At 57.3% G+C, this 20,954-nt stretch overlaps 2 protein-coding genes across 2 annotated transcripts; both read left to right on the top strand.

Moving 5' to 3' along the window:
* Nucleotides 1–2,020: 2,020 nt before the first annotated feature.
* Nucleotides 2,021–4,615, top strand: LOC113241485 (histone H2B type 2-K1). Its single transcript, XM_026479174.4, has 2 exons — nt 2,021–2,433; nt 4,345–4,615. Exons 1-2 carry the CDS (start codon nt 2,302–2,304, stop codon nt 4,579–4,581), a joined length of 369 nt encoding a protein of 122 aa, XP_026334959.1. The 5' UTR covers nt 2,021–2,301; the 3' UTR covers nt 4,582–4,615.
* A 1,864-nt stretch (nt 4,616–6,479) lies between these two features.
* IQCA1L (IQ motif containing with AAA domain 1 like) lies at nt 6,480–19,901 on the top strand. The gene is made up of 19 exons (XM_026479088.3): nt 6,480–6,490; nt 7,127–7,454; nt 8,409–8,528; nt 8,851–9,036; nt 11,177–11,248; nt 12,750–12,958; nt 13,429–13,513; nt 13,955–14,083; nt 14,216–14,291; nt 14,638–14,744; nt 15,460–15,543; nt 15,638–15,696; nt 16,442–16,524; nt 16,679–16,786; nt 17,416–17,615; nt 18,040–18,126; nt 18,386–18,563; nt 19,008–19,246; nt 19,797–19,901. The coding sequence occupies exons 1-19, from the start codon at nt 6,480–6,482 to the stop codon at nt 19,899–19,901; spliced, it is 2,466 nt and encodes an 821-aa protein (XP_026334873.1).
* The last annotated feature ends 1,053 nt before the right edge of the window (nt 19,902–20,954 follow it).

Raw genomic sequence — 20,954 nt, 5'->3', positions numbered from 1 at the left:
AGTTGTGTTATTTTATCTGTCCACGGCCTTAATTTTTGTTAGCATGATCTAATTTACTTCCCAGCCAGGGCTCTGCATGATCTATCCGAACTCAACTAGCACTCGCAGCCTTTGTCCACCAGGCACACCGGTGGCCAACTGCACTGGTTCGGATTCATTACACCACCTCAGCAGCCGTCCCTGTGGGGAGACCTACACAGCCATGATTTTTCAGTGCTGATTACAGTACAGCTAAGACTATGTAAAACAAAAAACAGTCCCAGATGGTGTCTAAACCCCCAAGGAGCTCACGATCTAATGGGGAAGCCGACAATGGCTAGAGAACACGACAGGGCATAAATCAGATGCTCAATTGTGACTTGTTAGGATACACAGAAGGATTCAGAAGGGGGGAAAGTTTCTTGTGAGTAGCTCTCCAGAAAGGCAGGATTGGTGCTCCAACTTGAAAGATGATTAGGACCTCAGATGACCCTGAAGTCCAAGAGCTGCCCCGGGCAGACGGAACGGTGGGAGTGAATGTGAGCTGAGAAGCTGCGGCCGAGCCCTTGGTGGCGAGGCTGGAGTCAGGCTCGGACTCCCACCCTGAGGGGCCTGGCTTTGTTGCTTTTTCTGCTCTGAGTATCCAGAGACGGGTAAGGGGGAGAATAGCCTCGAGAATGAGCTGCTGGGACGATGGGTACAGAGATGAACACTCCTGCTCCTTCAGCCAAGGGAGATCCTGGGTATGTTCCTCCCGATTCCCTTTCAAGTCCCCCAGGGTCTTACTTGAGGTGCGAAGTAAGGCTTCAGAACTGGGAGAATCAAAGGCTATTCAGCTTGCCTGTTCGCAACCCCCTCAAAAAGCCAATTTCAAAAACTTCAAGAATGCTTAAAAAGCTCACTATATATACATTTCTACAAAGGCCTAAAATTAGCAGCACTTTTCTTTTGGATTAAGAATTCCCTCCTGGTCCTCTTGAACCTTAGCGCGCAAGCTGTAGCCGGCTGTTGGGGAAGCGGATGAAGAGGTGAGATTAGTGAGGTGTTGGCTGCTCAGGCTTGCTTCCACCCACTGACAGATGATGCTGGTCTTCACGACGCTCCCCCACCTCTTCCTGACTGGGAAAACCCTCTCCTCCCCCCCCCCCCCCCGCCCATACTTCTCACGTTGCTCCAGGTTTCTTTAATCACACAGCACTTAAGAACCTGAAATATCATTCACACGTAGGTGCAAAGTGAGAACTATTCCATTGAACAGCTGCCTCTTCCCTTTGCAGCGAACTTGCACAGGGAACCCGCCTCACCTGCTTTCGTGGAAAGCATCCAGCGTCCCTCTGCTCTGGCTCCTCCAGTCTGCCCAAAACCTTCCCCGGGGGGCCCTTCCAGCCCGTGGTTTCCCGCTGCCTGCATCTGGTCTAGGCTCGGGTTCTGCTCCACTTCTGCCATCCGTCCCAGCCTCATGTACTCAGCACGCATTGATTCCACTCTGCTTTTCCCACGGATTGTCCTTCTGTCATTCTCCCCAGTTAAACTGTACCCCTCCTACAAGACCAGCGTCACATCCCCATTCCTTCCATGAAGCTATCTCTGGCTACCGTAGCCTTCACTGGTTTTTCTTTTTTAAGATTTTATTGTATTATTTGAGAGAGAGAGAGAGAGAATGAGCAGTGGGGAGGGGCAGAGGGAGAGAGAGAGAGAGAAGCAGACTCCCTGCTGAGCAGGGAACCCGAAGCAGGGCTGGATCCCAGGACCTGGAGATCATGACCACGGCTGAAGGCAGACACTTAACCGACAGAGCCACTCAGGCGCCCCAGCCCTCACTAGTTTTTCTTTTCTGAACTCTCTTCGCTATGCCCCCTCTTTAGTCCTTCTACTCTTGTCTTTTGTGTGGGCTGGTCTGGCCTCTTCAGCTGTATTGTAGGGCTCTGGGGGTGCGGGGTGGGGGGTGCCTTGTGTTCTTCCTGACACTCACCTGCATTTCAAGTCATGCTGAGCACAGTGGGTGCAGAGTGATCTCATGGCGTGGTCTGGTGCTGTGTGAACTCTCACAGGTGTGTAGTATTCTGGGAGATGATCGGTTGGCGGAGGGTACGGGGCGGGGGAGGGCTTCTCATTCAGAGACAGGAAATCACTTACGGGAGAGGTGGGAGCCATTAGTTTCTTTCAGGATTAACCCAGAGCGTGTTCTGGAGAGGGAGGGGCCACGCTCCGCCCCTCCCACCCCCTCCATCCCAGGTGCTGGCCCCCAGCCCCACCTGGTGGGCAGCTGACTCCATAAAAGCACCCCAAGGAGCAGGAGGCGGCTGCTGGAGGAGCGGGAGGATGAGCGCGGAGCATGGACGGCAGCAGCAGTCGGCGGGCCGAAGGGGCCGTAGTTCCGGCGATAAGAAGTCCAGAAAGCGCAGCCGGCGCAAGGAAACCTACTCAATGTACATCTACAAGGTGCTAAAGCAGGTGAGAGTGGGGAGCTGACGTGCGCGCGCGTGAGTGTGAGTGTGTGTGTGTGTGTGTGTGTGGAGTGTACTGGCGAAAGAGCCTTGAGAGAGCACTGGACAGAGAGTCCCCCTCTGTTTACTCCTGGCACTGCGGGGGTGGCCTCAGGCACGCCGCCGTGCGCCTCTTGCGGTGGCTCTGCTCGAGCTCAGAGGCCCCTACGACCTCTCGGTACCCGCCGTGCACCTGTGACGAGCTTTAAAGCTCACCACCACAGTCCCGAAGCTTACAGGGCTTTGGACAGACAAGATGCTTGTGTGGAACGTTAGCTGGGACGTAATCGAAAGACAGGGAAGACTGTAAGAAAGCGTGGCGCTGAAGCGTGGTCGAATGCCAACATTACGGTACCAACGAGAGGCCCTAGTTAGTGGTGGCTGGAGCCGGGAGCTGTGTGTGTGAGCTGAGGTCTCAGGGAAGGCCTTGCAGCCACACAGCCCTCGGTCACTCAGGGGCTCCGGGATCGGTCTGCTGTGCGGATGAGGACCCTAAGGTCCACGAGGGCTCCGTGCATTGACTGAGTCCTGTGACCTGGCAGCAGCGGGGGGCGGGCCCCTGGCTCCTGCTCGTCCCACCTCTTCACGCACGGGTGCTGTGGCTGCTCTCTGCTCGTGCAGCCTGCCAGGCACCTACGAGAAGCACCTACTCCTGGCACTTGCACACTGACAAATGTTTGGGGGCATCAGCGGGCACCCAACAACAGTGTGTCAAGGATACAAGGCAGCCTGGCCTCCAAGCCTCTGCCCCGCTCAGCAGAACCAGGGCCAGGGGCCGGCAGAACAGCTCCCTGGCCTGCCCTGAGTCTCTGCGACCCGAGTCTTGCCGCTTTGTTAGAGTAGATTCCAGACACGGAGCCTGGGAATGCTTTCGTGGGGTCAGGTCCAGGGTGGGACAGGGACATTGTAGAGGGCCGTAAGGGCGGCAGCAGAGGACAGACTCCAGTGACCTGAAGAACGTGGGGGTGGGAGGGAGCCCTGGTGAGCCCTGCAGCTCTGCCTAACCTTGGGGCTCAAGAACGGTGAGGCAAGGGTTGGCCCCGGGTTGCACTGGCGAAGGAGAGCTGCTAGGGAGTCACCCACGGACTGTGAAACTCACCGTGACACCCCTCCACCCCAAGGAGAAAACGATGTGATAACATGAGGGGTTTAGGCTCGGATCCCCTGCGCCGCTGACATCGAGAGGCTGTGGGGAGGGCCCGAGTTCCACTTCTGTCTCCACCACTGGCTTGATGTGTGTCATTGGCAGTGGCCCCTCCCACTTCACAGGGAAACACTTCATGTCTGCCCGCTCCCAGGTTCGGACTGTCACCAGGCCCCTATGGCTTGTGTTACTGGAAGTCAGCTAGTTCAAATCTTGTGTGACAGGGGAGGAAATTGAGGCCCAGAGGAAAGTGCCTCACTTGAGGTCATGCGGTGATTCACCGGACGGCCACGTTCCCAGGTGTTCTGACTCCTAGGCTGGTGCTGAGATCGTGTCACATGAGTGTGCCCTCCGGATAATAATCTGGTAATAATTTGCCAAGTTAAGTACGTAAACCCTTGGACCCAGTGGTCCTCCCGCCTCCGGGAACTTCACCACTAGGAGTCCCTTTCTAGCAGTAACGCGACGCAAATACACTAAACGAGGAAAGCAAAGTGCTGTGTAACTGATTGCGTTTGTCAAAGGTTGATGCTTACACGTGCTCACACAAGGCACTTGATAGCCTTACTTTCTACAGTTAGGAAAAACTTCTAGCTTGGATATAGTAGCAAACCCCTATTTCCATGTCTTGGCCTCTGGAGAGAGGCTGGTGAGGGAGTCTTGCGGTCCGGAACCTGGGGCTGGGCCGTCGGGCAGAGCCTCCTCTTAACGGAGTGGTCCCTGCTGCTTCTCCAGGTGCACCCAGACATCGGCATCTCTTCCAAGGCCATGAGCATCATGAACTCGTTTGTGAATGATGTGTTCGAACGGCTGGCTGGCGAGGCTGCCCGGCTGGCCCAGTACTCAGGCCGAACCACACTGACATCCCGGGAAGTCCAGACGGCGGTGCGTCTGCTGCTGCCCGGGGAGCTGGCCAAGCACGCCGTGTCCGAGGGCACCAAGGCCGTCACCAAGTACACCAGCTCCAAGTGACCCGGGGCCGAGCGTTAATAAAGAGTGAACTGCTCCCGCGCACTGTGGTGATTTGAGAAGGGGCGTGTGATGTGGGGCCAAGGGCGTGGTCCCTTTTTATGGCCACAGGGTGGAATGCTACTTACTCATACTTTTTGAATACTGCTTTCTGAGTGTGCCCCGTGAGCAGCGTGTGACAGTGCCTTGTACACACGCAAAGCTCTAACTCGAGCTTTAGTAAGACTTGGGATCTGGATTAGAATCCCCGATAGGCTGTGTGTTCACTCCCTTAGGCCATGGTTTCGTGATGCCTTTCCTGGCAAACTACCATCTTTGTCCTGTGCTGGGCACCGGGGCCACATAGATGTTTTTCTTCAAGATACGAAATGGAAGGCTTTTCAATAACCTGCTGGGATCTATAGGACTTGTTTGCTTTCCCCTATTGTTTTCTTCCCCCTAATTTCAGGACATTGGTAGGAATATTTGAGACCCCTCTCTTTTTCCCAAACTATGTTGAAAATCTCAAACCCACAGAACAATTGCAAGAAAGTACAATGACGACTTGTATATCCTTCCCCTAGTTTCACCACCTCACATTTGCTCACACTTGCTTTTTCTCTCTCACTCGGCCTCTGCTCTATCTTGTGGGCGTATGACCCACAAATTCCCTCCCAAGCTGTGAGGGGGTGGGGTGAAGGGGTTGCATTCAGTGAACAAGTGCAAAATCCTTTATCTTCCCTTTGCCACTGGACAGTCACAGCTTGTCCCCTTCATGTACGGAATAGGCTCACTGTAACGGGGGCTGACCTCTGGATGCCATCCTACATCCTTGACACATTTTCTTGGAGGCCAAGCCTAACCCACGTTTTAGTCCCACAGCTAGAAAGGGGGGGGCCCAGGAGATCTGGCCCCTGAGCCCCGGCTCTTCCCCACTGCCACTGCGTTTCATACCTTGCTACGGTGTGACTCAGAGACCCAAGTCAGATCAGTCAGATCGTGGAATTAGCATCTGCATTTTTGATGAGATCTCGGGTAATTTGCATGCACATGAAAGTCACGGAACTCCTCCTCTCTTGCTCCTCTTTGCTGCTCTTCCCTTTCTCTCCCTTTCCTTTGCTCTGTGCCTTATTTATTCATATGTCCCTACTTAACACCGAATCAAAAAGGTCACCCTCAGCTGACCAGAGTCAGGGTTCTGCCGCTATGTTTTGTATTTTCCAAAGAATGGTCTCCTGAGCCTGTAGCCCCGATGGGGTATCCCACAGACAGCTCAGAATGAGCCCCAAAGACCACTGGGTCCCATCTGCTACTCTTTCTAATGTCATTCTTTGCACAGGCACAGTTCACATGAACCATGTGAAGTGCGATCAGACCCCAGGGAAACAGGTGTGCTTGTGCTCATCTCAAGGGGTCGTGACCTCGAGGCCTGAACCCGGACCTTCTGACCGCAACTCCAGTGCCCCTTCCCCCTCACGTCACACCTGCCTCCAGGACAGTCATCAGTAAGAGCCAAGGAGGCTGGCTCTGAATGAAGGAGAACAGGGTTCCTCCAGCTGAGAAGTGTGGTTGGAAAAATGAATGCCTTTAGGGCTAACCTTCACCCACAGCCTCACAGCTCTCAGGGTGACTTCAAACAGCAACTCTTTTATTTGATCCTCCAAGAAAAGAAGCCACGGCTGACCCCACCCTCTGCCCTAGCCTTCCAAGGCTTGCTATGGGAACATCCTCTGAGATAAGGGTCCCCAGTCCTGTACCTGCTGCCCCCTCCCCTCACAGCCTTAGAACGTTGAGACAATGGGATGGAACTCTCCAAACTGGGCTGTTCTAGCTTTGGGGGGGGAGGGTGGAGTCAAGGTGGAGCCATAGTTTCTGTGGACTGCATGACCAGCTCAAAAAGGGAACTGTGAGAAGTGGGCCCCATGTCTGAGGGGTGAGTGAGGAGCACGAGTGGAGCCCCCAGGGCCGGGGCAGGTGGATGGGAGAAGGGATGATGGGGAGACGGGGTTTCTGGGCTGGGCCAGCCCTGGCTGGGCCCCGGACATTCACACAGCGGCCCCTGGCTGCTCCGGTCTGGGGTCAGCTTTCACTCCTCAGACTTTCCTTGAACTACTGATTCCAGAATCGGGGGAAGGGACCCTTCTCTACACTCCTCCACACCCCCCCTTCCCCCTCACCATTCTAGACCCCTGCAGCATTCCTGGGCTGCACGCTCTCCCGGGAGGGACGGACTGCAGACTCCAAGAGGCCTCTTCCTTCCAGGGAGCCCCTAAGGGCCATGCCTATCCTTCATCCTCCTTGCTAATCCATTGTGGCCTTCCTCCTCCCAGTGATCCCAATGTCCCGTGTGCTCCAGGCCACGACATGTGTTCTCTTCACTGCCACCTCACGCCCCCCCCCCCAGGACCCCTCCTCACCATGAGTAACCTTACTGCACACCTCTGGAACCCCGAGTTCACACTCCTCAAAAGCCTCGGCAGAGCCCATCTTCCCCACCCCCCTTCACTGCCCCACTCCTCCAAGGCCCAGATCACCCCAGGCCTGCTGTCCCATCTCCCCTCCCCTCCAGAGCTTACCAACGCCTCTGGGACTCCTCCCACGTGACCCTGCAAGAGCTGCTGGACCAGGAGCAGCCCCTGCTGGAACCCGTGTCCCCCAGGGAGCGGCAGTCCTTCCAGTACAGGCTCTCCTCGATCTACCTGTCCTACCTCGGGCTGATGCGCCGGTTCGACACCCTCTACGACCAGATGGTACAGCCGCAGAAGCGGCGGCTGCTGCGGCGGCTGCTGGACAGCGTGGCGGGCCGCGTGCTGGAGCTCAAGGACGACCTGGTGCGCGCCGACCTGAGCGAATACCACTGCCTGGACCGCGTGCTACAGGACCTCAAGCTCACCCCGGTGCGCGGGCCACGCAGCGGAGCCACGCCCACGGGGGAGGGGGGAGGGGTGGGGGGGCTAGCCCGTGGCCTTGACCTCCCGCGGACACGGAGCCATGCCTCCACCACCTGGGGCAGGAGGGCGGGCAGAGGCTGGAGCTGGTCCTGACCTCCCAAGGACAACCCTGGTGTTGGGACCTCTGCAAGGGAAGGAGGACGGGGCAGATCAGAGGATGGGGTTTGGTCGGGACAAGGGTTTCAGAAGAGGAGGTGCATGCAAGTCGTTGCGGGGATGGCTAGAGAGTCAGACTGGAGGCCCCCCAGGGCTGGGAATACCCACCAACTTCAGGCGTTTGGTGAAGACCATTCCCTAGAGGCTTGCTTCTCAACGTGTGGTTCTTGGATCATCAACACCGGTGTTGCTAGGACTTTGCTAGAAATGCAGAATCTCGGACCACAGCTCAAACCCAGTAATCCGCTCCTGCATTTTAACAAGCCCCGAAGGTGATGTGAATGCACCAGTCTCCAGTGGGCCCTAAGGTCACGGTTCACTGCTCCCCATCGGAGGAAATCTCAGAGTTTTCAGACCGGCTGCATCACACTCAGCTGTGGACTTGAAAAAACAAACTAACAAAAGCAGATTCTCCAACCGCTGCCATTCTGAGGTGGTAGTCTGGGGAGGGCCTAGGAGTCTGCATTGTAAGAGCTTCCCAGTTGATTCGGATGCACAGTCAGGATTGGAGCCACTGCCCATTACTATCATGATCCTCCAGAATTCAGCTCGGTTACATGGTGGGGCAGGGGGATGGAGGGATGAGCTCAGGGGCAGCTGTCCATAACCCATAAATCTCCCACCCCGGGGCTCTAAGATGAGGGAAACCATCACCAGTGTCTATATGAGCAGCTAAAATGGTAGGATCAGCCAGATGGCCCAGATTTTGAGTCCTGACCCTCCTTCCCCCATATTGTCCCAAAGGCAGACCTGGAGGTTCCAATCCCCAAATACTTTCTGCTGGAGCAGTCCACCATTCTGAAGGAGCGCGAGCTGATGCTGGCAGAGATCCTGTCCAGAATGGAGCCAGTGACCGCTAAGGGGGTAAGTCAGGGAGACACCCTCCCAGACTCCTCTCATATACCCCTCCCAGAACAGAGATGCCATCTTCCCGGACACAGAGGAGACTTGCCCTGCCCTTTACCCACCTCAGAGTGCTCTTTGGGTAATCTCTGGCCTGCTTCAAAGATGCTCTCGTGCTCCTTGAAACCTTCTGACACCAAGATAGGGGACAGGATTTGGGAACTGAGATGTTTTGGGAGGACCATGTCCCCAGCATGTCCTTTGGTGGATGGTGTCCCAGCTGCTAGCCTGGATACAAGCCCTCTCTCATCCTCTCCGGCTCATTTGCCCCTGCTGTGGCCAGGGTTTTCCAGAAATGCACCGGACCGAGGCCATAATCTTACTACAAAGGGCTGAGCGGGCCAGGCAAGGCCGGCTCCGAGCCACCTTCATGCGAGAGATTCGGAAAGAGGAGGAGCGGGATCGGAAGATTCGAGAGGACGGTTGGCACAAGTTCAATCAGAATGAAGCAGCTATCACCGTACAGAAGGTAACCCCCCAGCACCCAGGAGGAAAGTCAGAGCTGAGTCACCTCTTCCAGGAAGACTGCCTGGCTCAGCAACTGAGGACAGAGGTGCTGGTGCTTGGATTCTGTTACCCCCATAACCAGATCCTAAACTGGAGACGTAGTCAGTTAATAAGCTTGTATCTTGTGCTACATCTTATAAAAGCCCCAGAAAGAGAAGGATCATTAAAATTAGGGGAGAAAGATCCATAACAAGGTAGCAGAACAGAGTAGATGATCATTCCGGAAACTCGTAAGACTGTTAACGATGAGTCACTAAAATGGATCCTGAGACTCCTGGCAGCTGAGGTAAAAGGAATGGTGAAGAACAAAACAGAGTCTGAGAACTGATGTGACCCAGATGTCCTCAAAGGCTGTGCCATCTGGGTCACCCTTTACCATGGAAATAACATCATCACATCCCATCTGCCCCACTGCAGCAAACCCAGCCCCATCCCTAGGTGTCCCTGGGCCTTCTTACCGTCCCGGTGGTCACCCCTCTCTTCTATTCCGGGTGGCCATTCCGCAGCTCTCAGCTCTTGCTGTCCCTGTGTGTGTGTGGGGGGGGGCTCTCTCATCCCTGAGTCCTGCTGACACAGGCCTACTCCGTTTGGTAGCAGTTACCAGCTTGAGGAGGCTGGAGGGGCCCTAGGAAAATTCCAGTGCAGAAAGGGAACCCTTTGCTCCTGCAGCATCATAGGTCCTGAGATCGCTGCCCTGTCCTGTCACAGGACATCCCTTGCCACTTTTTCTTTCCAGAAGTAGGCCCAGAACTGCTGGCGTGGGGCTGGTCTTTCTGTCTCCAATGAACATCTTCTCGCAGCTTCTCTCTCAAGCCCCAATGCCTCAGGGACTGTCTGCTAGCCCGAGAGAGGAAACTTAGAACTCCTTTCCACCAAAGCCCAGAAGCAAACCAACCAACTAACAAATAATAACTCAAGAAGATATATACCCTCCAAATGGGATCGATTTTTAGATTTTTTAAAAAGATTTTATTTATTTGACGGAGAGAGAGAGCACAAGCAGGAGAGGGAGTGGGAGGTTCCCAGCTGAGCAGGGAGCCCAACATGTGGCTCGATCCCAGGACCCTGGGGTCATGATCTGAGCCGAAGGCAGACGCTTCACCAACTGAGCCACCCAGGTGTCCCTAGATTTTTAGATTTTTAATCAGTGCACGGAGCATGCCCATCTGAGTCCCCTGCACCTGGGTGACTGTACTAATGCCGGGCTGGCCCATGGATGAGGAGCAGCTCCTGCTCCCAGGGCCCGCTAAAGCAAACCCTTCAAGGAGGAAGGTTAGCCCCAAAGAGAGAGCCCCTCTTCTCCCGTAAAAGCCAAAGCAAGTCATTTTGTCCCTGTTGCTAAACATCGAGAATATAGAAATACTGTGGACACAGAGGCTGCTCTCTGAGGCTCTGTTATGGAACAGAACCCACCTGGCCAGTGCCCCCTGCCCAGTGCCCCGCCCCCACCCCACTGGTACTGGGCAGTCCTTGGAGCTGAGAGTGGCCGGAGGCGTGGGAGAAGAGCACTGGGCAAGGAGTCAGGAACCCTGGCCCTGTCTGAGCTCTGCCCAAATGGGCTCTTAGACCCGGGAGAGGCCATGTCCTGTCTCCAGCCTCAGTTTCCTTGGGTCAAAACTGTAGGAATTCATCAGGGGAGCTCCACAGCCCTTACAGGACCGATGTCTACATGCCCGGGGGAGGGGGGGGATCAAGTGTGTATTCCAGATGGTGTGGGAATTCTGAGAAGTGAGAGTGGGAGTGCTTCTGGGGGAAGGTGGTATTTGAACTTGACCTCAAAAAGACACAGCAGATTAGAGGGTGGGGATGAGAAGGAGGGTATTCCTAGGGACCCCTGAGGGAGCAAAGCCTTGGAGCTGGGCCGCGTGGGTGCCTACCGGCCCCGCCCTGTCCTGGGCTGCTCCTGCTCCGGGTGCCGCTTGCCCACAGGCTGCCCTGGGAGGTGTCCTCCCTGGCACTCCTCCCCCACCTCCCACCCCAGAGCTCCCCTAGCCAGACCTTTCCTTGCGAGTGGCTGCTGCTTCTCCCTGGGGCTGATCACACAAGCTGCATCCCTGCAGAAATGCAGTGGGGGGCGTGTCTCGGCCCATGTGTCCCCCCAGGTGTGGAAGGGTTACCTCCAGAGGAAGCGTACTCAGCAGGACCGGCGAACGGAGATGGAGTTCATTGGCATGGTAAGCCCCCGCCTCACCCCGGACAGGGGCTAGGGCCGGGCTAGTGCATGGGGTCCCTCCCCTCTTTTTTGTCCCTCTGTGCCCCCCATACAGCTCCTCACTGCCCACAACTCCCTCCGCTCGGGACTGTGCTTGGCATGAGTGGAGGGGTTCAGGCCTGGGGATCCTGGTTAAAGGATCCTTCAGGGTTTGAGAAAGAGCGGGAAGGACCAGAAAGCCACCACCAAGCCCCGTCCCTTTGTACCCCTCCCCCTCTAAAACCCTTGGGAGGATCTCACATGTGGGGTGGGACGAGGCATGGTAGCACAGAGCATTCTGGACCTCCTGTTCTTGCCCCTGGCCAGAAGGAGAAGCTGAGTGGGTGCACCCAGAGGAGGGAGGAGACACAAGGCTGGTGGGAGCCCCCCTCCAGGGCTCTTATAGCCTCTGGGAGAACCACAGGGGCCAGGGTGGGATGGGAGCATATCCCTCTCACAGCAGAGTGTTTCAGGCGACAGTCTCCCCACTTGCTCTGAGGGGCCCAGACTGGCTTCTCCTCTGCTATGCAGGGAGTCTAGCCGAGCGTTACCTGGTCTGTGAGCAGGAGTGTGCCCCTAGGGGAGCGGGGGTGGTAAGAGGGGCAGCCCCCAGCGCTTGTGCTGAACAGGCCCCACTCCCCGCACAACCTCTGTCCCCTTCTCTCTGCTGGATCTTACTTCTGGCTAGTCTCTGCTGACTTTGGAAAGAAAGCCGTGGTGGGGATGAGGGGTGTGATCCCTGAGAGGGAGCTTTGCAGCGGGCAGAACCTGTGAAGGCCTCCTGAGAAAGGGAGTTGGGGAGAGGCTGGGCTGGGGCACCGAAGGGGCCAGAGACAAGGGCCGGGGTGGCTATTGCTGGAGGCTTGGGGGCTTCAGAAGGAAGGAAGGATCGGGGGCACAACGTGGGAGTGGAGGTCAGACTTGGGGGTTCAGAGAGCTGGACCCCCAGGAGACAAGAGCAGGCAGAGGGAAGCCAGGGTCGGGCCTTGGAGGGAAGGGGGGGCATGGCATGGTGGTGGGTGAGGAATGAGCCTGGCCGCCCGGGCCCATCAGCAGTGTGAGCTCAGCGTTTTCAGTAATTGTCTCTGCGCAGAGTGATATTTAAAATACATTTGGGAGCCAATGAGGCGGGAAAGTGGCTGCGAGAGCGGCTGCCAACATGGGCCGCTGGGGCGGGGGTGTGGGTGGGGGCTGGGGCCGGAGGCCCACAGGGGAGGGTGTACTGGGGGGAACGGGCAGGGGGGCCAGCCCAGATGCATCTCGCAAACTCATTATCAGAGTAATTTACACAGGCGAGTTTTGGCTCCAAACACAATTTCTCCTGATGCAGGCATGGCCGTTGTTCCGTGTGGGCGTGTATGCGGGGCCTCACGTGTGCGGGGGTGCTGGGGGAGCAGGGGGGCAGGTGTGTGTCCCTGAGGCCAGGGCCTGGGCCCTCTGTACTCCCACTCCTGAGTCCCTGGGCCTCCTCTCCACTTCCCCAGCTCCCCTCGCCACCAAGCCAGGTGGAGAACGCGGGTGTCTCATATCAAGCCGGCCTTGGGGAAGATATCCGAAGGATCCACCAGATGGAGAAGGAGGAAGAGTTCCAGTTGGCGATGGTGAAGACCCATGATGCTCTCAAAGAGACAGAGGGGCCTGACATGAAGGAGAAATTGAAGGAGCAAATCCGACAGTGGTTTATTGAATGCCAGTCAGTGTCTCCAGCCTCAGCTGACCCAACCTTCAACCCCTCTTTCCGTCCTCCACACCATGTCCCCACACCTGTCTGTTCTCTAGTCCAGACTGGGCCCTTTTCTCCATCCACTCCCATCCCCCTTCCCTTGCTGCTCAAACCCCTGACTTAAACCTGGGGCCCCCAACCCACAGGACCATCGCTGCCCATGACTTCTCGTTTCCCTGGATGGACGAGAAAATGCCAAAACTAGATGGGAAAGCATCCATGGATGCCCCCTGAGGAGTCTCTCCTTTCTAATCTGTAACTCTCTGTTCCTTCCCTCTTGTCCTCTATCCCCCTGGTCCTTTTTCTTTCTTCTTCCTTCTCTCTATTTAACTGTCTATCCGTTTACCCATTCTTCTATCCATCCGTCTACCCATCTATCGTCCATCCATCTGTCCATCCACCCACCTGTTCATCTCTCTGACCATTTTATGTTTACTTAGTGCCCTTACTGGTCGGTTCCCTGATTATCCAGACGAGCCTAGAGGTGGATCCTACCTGATCTTTGCAGACAAGACTCCAGAACAGGTACCCTCTAGGTGGAGACAGGAGACTTTCTGTGGTAGGCGGGGTCTGAGGTTCCAGCCAGTACTGAGTGTAGACTGAGGGGGGCAGTAGGGTGGGGGGAAGGTCAGCCTCAGTGGAGGCCGATGTGGCTGGAGGACATACATGTAGCTAGCAAGACTGCGTGGCGGGGGAGGGGGTGCCTGTGTCTAGAGAAGACATCTTTGGCCAGGGAGAGAAAGCATGTCTGGTGAGACTCCTTGTGGCTCCAAATCCCCACGGGCCAAGAAAGAGTAGCAGCGCTGATCGAAACACCTCTTTCCTGCTGGACCCCAGGGACGTCTCTGGACTCTCGGCTATCTGGACCCCACAAGTGACCCCAGTCCACCCCTGTTTCGGGCCTGGGTTCTGGTCCTGTAGCATCCCGCTGGTCTTCCCTGAAATGCCTTCCATCACTGATCACAGGTAAAAATGGAACTGGAGGCACAGATCCAGGAGAGCAAAAAAAAGGACCAAGAGAAAAATAAGGAAAAAGAAAAGGAGAAAAAAGAGGGGAAGCAAAAGAAAGGGAAGAACGAGAAGACCAGGAAGGGGGTAAACACCTTGATGTGGACCAAGTGGGCGGGGGGCACAGAGTCTGAGGAGATTCCCGGTGGGGGGCTGGTCGGAGGAGAGTAAGGGTCAGAGACCATGAGGGGTCGAGATCAAAGGATGTTTCTATTCTAGGAAGCAGACACAATGCTGAAAGTGTGGCCATCCAGATTTATACCCGTGATCCATGCCGGACATGAGGAGTACATGAGTAAGGCGGGAGGGGGCTGGGGAAGAGTGTCCAGGCCTTGGGAGGGCTTGGGGTGACCTTGGGTCCTGGGGAAAGTGGGTCTACGTGCTCTGGGATCGTGCGGCGGCAGTGTGGGTGTGTGGGTGTGCAGGCCGAGGAGAGGATGCCAAAGGGGGACGGAAGCGTGGAGTGCGATTCCCTGGGTGAGGGAGTTGTGCCTTGGGGTCAGGCCTCGGTGGTCTGGGGAGAAGCAGTGCCAGACAGCCCTGTGAGGATGGAGGTCCCAGCCTGGGTCAGGTTCCTGGCCGGGTGTGTGGGTGCCCTGCGACTCTGACCGTCATGCCTCTGCCCGGCTCTCCACGGTTAGGTGTGTGGAAGAGCCAGTATGGGAGTATATACCCGAAACAGAGTTTTGACGCCGAGACGCTCCGGGTGGAGAAGAGGAAGGAAGTAGAGCATGAGATCCGGATACAGGTGAGCGAGCTGGCTCAGGGCCCTCCCCCTACCCCCAGGCCTCCACGGCTTCGGGCTCTTCCCCTCCAGCCCCTGGCCTGCCCCTCTTCTCTAGCAGCCTCTATGCGCTGTGTCATTTTAGCTCCAGCTCGGTCCATCTCGGGCTCCATCATCCTCCATCATCCTCTGCGTCTCCCTGGTCCTTCTCTCCCCGGGGTCAGAGCAGAGGGGCTCTGAGCCAGGGTCACACCCGCCATCCCGCCCAGCAACCCTTAAAGAGCTCCTGCTGTGCGGCCGCAGGGCCTACCTTGGGAGCATTAGATCATGTGGCCTTTCCAGCAGCCCTGACGGGGGCGCCATGATTTTCCTGAGGTCAGACCACGGGCTGACCTGTCTGCAACTGCTCACGTCACATAGACTTTGAAGGGTGGGTCTGGGGCTTGAACTGAAAGCCAACTGACCCCATCCTGGAGCTTCTCCCCAGGTCGATGCCAGGCAAGGGCACTGGGTGTGGACCGGTGCAGGGAGACAGGGGCAGGGGGAGAAGGGCAAAGCCTGCAGGTCCCAGAAGGGTGTGCCGGAAGGTTGTCGGTGGGCACCCCTGCTGCCTTCCCTGGGCTAGTCTCGCTCTTCTCTGAGGCTGCCCTCCTCCTGTCCACCCCGTCCCAGGCCTCACCCCTCCCACCTGTCCTCTCCAGCCCCTGGCTGCCCCACTGTGCTCCCGCTGTCCCCCCAGGTGGATGAGCTGATGCGTCAAGAGCTGAAGAGCCTGCGCCTGGCCGTGGACAGGGAGGAGGGGAGACCCTTGAAGCATCCGAAGGCAAGATGAGGGGCGACGGCTGGGACACGGACGCGCACACGGCAGGGGACGCAAGGACCAGAGGACGATTGCCCGTATGCTTGTTTCCAACCAGAAAAAGACTGGGAAGAAAGCTGGGAAGAAGAAGAAGGAAAAAGATCTGACCCCAAACAGGTAGCAGACCCTTTACGTTATCGTGGGTGGTGGAGCAAACCCTGGCCCAGGACTGATCAGACTTCCGGTCCTGGTTCTGTAGCTCTGTGCCCTGGAGAAAGTCACTTAACCTCTCTGACTCCCTGTCCTCGTTAACCAAGTGCCCACCCTGCCAAACCCACAGGGTAGCTGTGAGGGTCAAATAGAAGCATGAGAAAGTGTTTTGAAAATGGTGGTGCAGAGGAAGATGTGAGTGGGGGATTGTCCTCAGTGCTCCCTCCTTCCCGTCCCCCCTGCAGCCTTGTGCCTTAATCAGCTTTCCCCACCAAAGCCATCTCCCCCTGGAATCCACTCTGGGGCCTTGGGGAACTTGCCAGTGGTCGCTGTCTACTCACTTCTTTGATAAAGTGGGTCTCGAGCCCTGGATGTCGTTGCTTTAACGGCCACCCCTTCCGGGAGCGTATACATCCAATGTGATTTCTAGAAAGAGGGTGATATGTTGCCCAAATGACTGGGTTCTGATGGTGGAACTTTGGGCCATGAGTAGACTGAGGGGTCGCAGAGGGCACTGGTCCTTCTCACACCCCACTCAACCCACAGAGCACCCACTGTGGGCAGACGGCCTTCTGGGCTGGTGGGTAGGTGCTGTGCCTTCTGGTGCTGGCTGTCCAGTGGCACTATGGGTATTTTTGACCTCAAGCCTGTAGCACCATGCCACTCATCTCTGCCTCCATGTCCCTTCACCCTTGGGGGCCCTCCTCTGCAGGTCTGTGGACTCTCTGTTTGAAGAGCTCGTTGTCTTTGGCTTTCTAAGGAAGAGCGAGAGAGTGGCCTTGAAAGATTACATTGGTGAGACCCCTCCCCAGAGCCTGCTCCCAGGCTGAGGACCGGTGCCCGGCCACGGCCCTCCCCGTGGCTGGCTACCACCCCTGCAGTGAGCCTTTTCCTCACATGGCTCTCTCTTGGCCCTGCCCTGGTGGATGCCACTCACCTGTCCCCCCAGGTGACTACCTCTATCTTGGATCCGTTCTGAATCTGGCCAACAAGTTACCTATGCCTTCCCTGTTTGACATACGACAGAACGTGGCCTTGTATGGGATCCTTCGGCTTGGTGAGATGCCCTGGGGAGCAGGAAGAGCCAACGCTGGCAGGTGGCTCTTGGGGGAACTGGGGTGCGTGTCAGGGTGGCTGAGGTGGGCACGTCCCCTGTGCCATGGACGCATGCTGGACTCCTCCTGCCTTCCGCAGGCCCTGCTGGAGGTCACACCCAGACTGGGCCACCGCAGAAGTCATGTGGACCCTTGATCTACTGAGGAGTCCAATTTTCTGGCCCCTTACCCAACCCAAAGTGATATCCCATAGTCTGTCCCCTTCCCAGAAGACCAGGATTTTTCTGAAGCGGTTGGTCTTAGGCCCTTTAGTTCCATCCCCTTCATCATCCAGAAGTGGAAAGAGATGGTACAGAAAACAGAAGGGTACTGGAAGGGGATGGAAGGCTCCTCCTGACCCTGCATATAACTCTTCATAATCAGACCTGGGAAGCCCTTGGAAGTCCTCTGGGCTGCCTCTCTCAGCATGCCTGCCTAGGGGACAGCTCACACGCTGGGGGACGGCAGTGCAGCCAGGATCTGAACTTCTTCCCACCCAGGCCTGGGCCTTTGGCCTCACCTCACACAGTGGCTTCTAGGCCGGTCCTCTACCAGCCTACTGCCTGCCTCTGGCCCTTGTTTCCTCTCTCAGGCTCCCCAGATATACACTCCATGGCTCCCCTCATCCGCTCCATCCTCCTGGTGGGCCCCTCTGGCATGGGGAAGAAGATGCTGGTCAAGGCCGTGTGCACAGAAACTGGTGCCAACCTGTTTGACCTGTCACCTGGCAACCTGCAGGGCAAATATCCTGGCAAGATGGGGGTGCAGATGATAGTGCATATCGTCTTCAAGGTCTGGGTCCCCTGACTTTGGCACGTCTCATTCTCAGGCTGTGCGCACAGAGCAGGGTGGGCTTTATGCTTAGGTGGTCACCCATCTGCCTATTTGGTGTGATTTCAGGAGCTGGTGAGGTCTCCCTACCAGCCCCTGCTAGGAGCTTGTGGATTCCTGAAGCCCTGGGGATGGGGGACATGGGGGGAAGTGGGGAGCAGAGCAGTTTCTTTTATGGTAGAGATGAGGCTTAATATGCAGCCTCACCATGCAGGGAGGGTGGGGACTCTGTTCACACGGAGGTGTGGTGGAGGGCCGCAGGCCGAGAGGGGCGGCACGTGGGAAGTGGGGGCCGAAGCTCCAAGGCCAGACCTTGGACCAGGCGGGGAGGTGACCCTTGCCCAGGGACATCTGACATCAGGTTTTTATTCTCTGACCTGTCCAGGTGGCTCGACTCTTACAGCCATCTGTGATCTGGATTGGGAATGCTGAGAAGAATTTCTATAAGAGGGTCCCAAAAGAAGAGAAGGAGGTGCGGGGACTGGGCAGCAGTGGGAGCCATGGCAAGGCTGGCTTGGGCTTGTTCAAGTCAACTCCAAACCTCACCCGCCGTGGGGCCTTGGACAAGTTCCCTGTCCTCCTGCTGCCCTTTCCTTATCCTGGAAGCAGGATTGGCCTGCCCCTGGCCACCTCCCAGTGTCCATGCGAGGCTGAGAGTGGGCATGTGCTCCGAGAGAACTCAGAAGTCCATAGAAGCCACGTGTCTCTCCCCCCGCCCATCCCCAGAGCAGATGGATCCGAAGCGAATAAAGAAGGATCTCACCAAGGCCCTGCGACTGCTGAGCCCAGGAGACCGCGTGATGCTGATAGGGACAACTGACCAGCCGCAGCTGGCGGAGATGAGGGGGCTGTGCCGGACCTACGAACGGATCCTCTTCATGCCGCGGCCCGATTACGCCTCTCGCTACGGTGAGACCCTGTGACGTGGGGACGGCTGGACAAGGGATCCAGGGACCACGCCTGCCGGGGCCTGCTCGCCTTTCTTCCCCTGCCCACTGCTTCTCTGAGACGGTGCCTCCATGGCAGCGAAGGGCAGTTAGACCAACAGCCCAGGGGCCTGGGTCCTGGCCTGGCTCCGTGCACCACGCAGGCCACATAAGTCCCCGAGTCTCATTTCCTCGTGTGAAGTGGAGAGGATGATTCTCACCCTCCTGGGAGGAGAGGCACTGATGAACACCGAGCCGCTCTCCAGAAGCGCAGACCTCACTACCACCACTCCCCGCCCTGTGTCCTCCCCCGATGCCTGCAGTGCTCTGGAGGCAGATGATAGAGGCCCGGGGAATCCAGGTGACCCAGAACCTAGACATCAGCTACCACCACTCCCCGCCCTGTGTCCTCCCCCGATGCCTGCAGTGCTCTGGAGGCAGATGATAGAGGCCCGGGGAATCCAGGTGACCCAGAACCTAGACATCAGTGCCCTGGCCAAGGTGTCCGATGGCTACACACCCGGTCACATTCTCCAAGCCATCCACTCAGTGCTGACCGAGCGGCGGGTCCTGCAGCTGTCCAAGCGGCCCCTGGTGGCCTCAGAGTTCCTGGGGCACCTGGCAAAGCTGGGGCCGGTGTACAGGGAGGAGGAGGAGTCCCTGAAGGTGAGGCTTTGGGGGGTGGGGGTAGCGGGGAGGCCAGGAGAGAGGGTAACGGGCCAGCACTAACCAGGGAGTCAGGCCTCTGAAGCCCCTTGAGACCCCTCCCTCTGCTCCCCCATGGAGTTTAGCTGGGAAGGGGACAAGAAATCACAGGGAAGGGCATGTGGGCTCACCTGGTGCCCTCAAGGGCAGGAGTCTGAAAGTGCCACCTGGATATTAAGAGCCCGTGGTTGGTCCTGGTGCCCACTGACACCCACTTTCCCCACCTCACTCACTGCCCACCAGGGCCCCACGGGTGTCTGGATGGCCGCGGGAGCGCCAGAGAGAGGGCTCGCCCCTGACGTGGCGGACCCCGTGGTCTGGAGTATTGGGTGGGGAGCAAGGGAACCCAGGGCTCTAGCAGGACACCTGAGCCAGGGAAGAGAGGAGAACGGGCGGCTGGTGCTGCAGAGGGCACGGAGGGCATGTCTGTGGAAAGGGGAGGGCGAGGTCGGGGGGCAGAAGCCGGGGGTGGAGCTCATGCCCTCCCACCTCCCCCTCCTCCTCCCACCAGGACTGGTACTTCAAGACTCCACTGGGCAAGAGGAGGGTGAAACTCATCAAGGACCAGGACGCTGAGGAAGCCAAGCTGGCGAAGGAGAAGAAGAAAAGGAAGTGATGGTTGAGGCCAGGGTGCCCGAGCTTGGCAGGGGGACGGGGTGGCACCCGGCCGGTGGAGGGCCAGGGGCAGAGGCATAAACATCCACACAGCTCAGGGAGCAGCTCTCTCTGTCTGTCTCTGTGCTTCCCGCCCCTGCTCTGTGCCCCCTGCCTGTGCCCAGCCTCCCCCCCACCCGCCCCATCCCTGCTGGCCCTCCGTCCTCACCCACTCACAGCCTTCACCCTTGGGCCCCAGAGCCTTGTCCTCTGACCCCACCCATGTTTTCATCTCCTGTTGGTTCCTGTCCTGACTCCCCAGCTCTCTTCCTCTTGGGGTTTTTAAGAGAGAAAAATAGGAAAAGAAAGAAGGAAAACGAGAAGGGAAAAGGAAGGTCTACGGTAAGTCTGGAGAAAGGAAAGAGCAAGTTTGGAAGTCAGCAGCCCCTGGTGGAAGCCCCATCTCAGAAGTAACTCCCTGTATGGTCTTACACAGTCCCTTCCTGTCTCCGGGCCTCAGTTCCCTTACCTGTAAAGCGAGGAGAGGTTGGACAAGCCTCCAAGGTCCCTGGTACTCTAGGGTTTGATTATCCTTACAAAAGTGTGTCAGGGGGGTGAGGACTCTTAGGCTTCTAGGTTCTAGGGAGAAAGGGTGTAGTAGGTGATCAGATCAAGGGCCCTTGGTAGAGCCAGTGCCTCTGTGAGTGGTCTCCACATCTTTCTGAAACCTCCCCCCCCCAGCCCCCCCACCTACCTGCCCAGGCTCTGCTCTCCTTCCTCTGACCCAGAGTCTGTCCCTCAGAGAGTGGATGGGTCCCCTTTGCTGGGGAGGGAAGAGCTGGGGGCGCTGGAGGGAAGGGAAGCTCAGGGAGCGAGAGATAGTCGTGCCACGGAGGGCTGGGAGCCCCAGCGTTCTCTCAGAAGAAGCAGTGAAGAGTATGTGAACAAAAGTCAACGTGTGTTTGGCAGGTCATAGAGGCCAACGAGAGCCAGACGAGATGAGACCCCTGGGGCTGGGGCAGGCCCAGGGCCCGTGGTGGGCTGCCCAGGGGCCGGGTTTTAAGTGTTCTTTCTC

This window comes from Ursus arctos, unplaced genomic scaffold (assembly GCF_023065955.2).
Source record: "Ursus arctos isolate Adak ecotype North America unplaced genomic scaffold, UrsArc2.0 scaffold_3, whole genome shotgun sequence".
Lineage (NCBI taxonomy): Eukaryota > Metazoa > Chordata > Mammalia > Carnivora > Ursidae > Ursus > Ursus arctos.
This window is presented reverse-complemented; position numbering and strand designations above follow the sequence as displayed.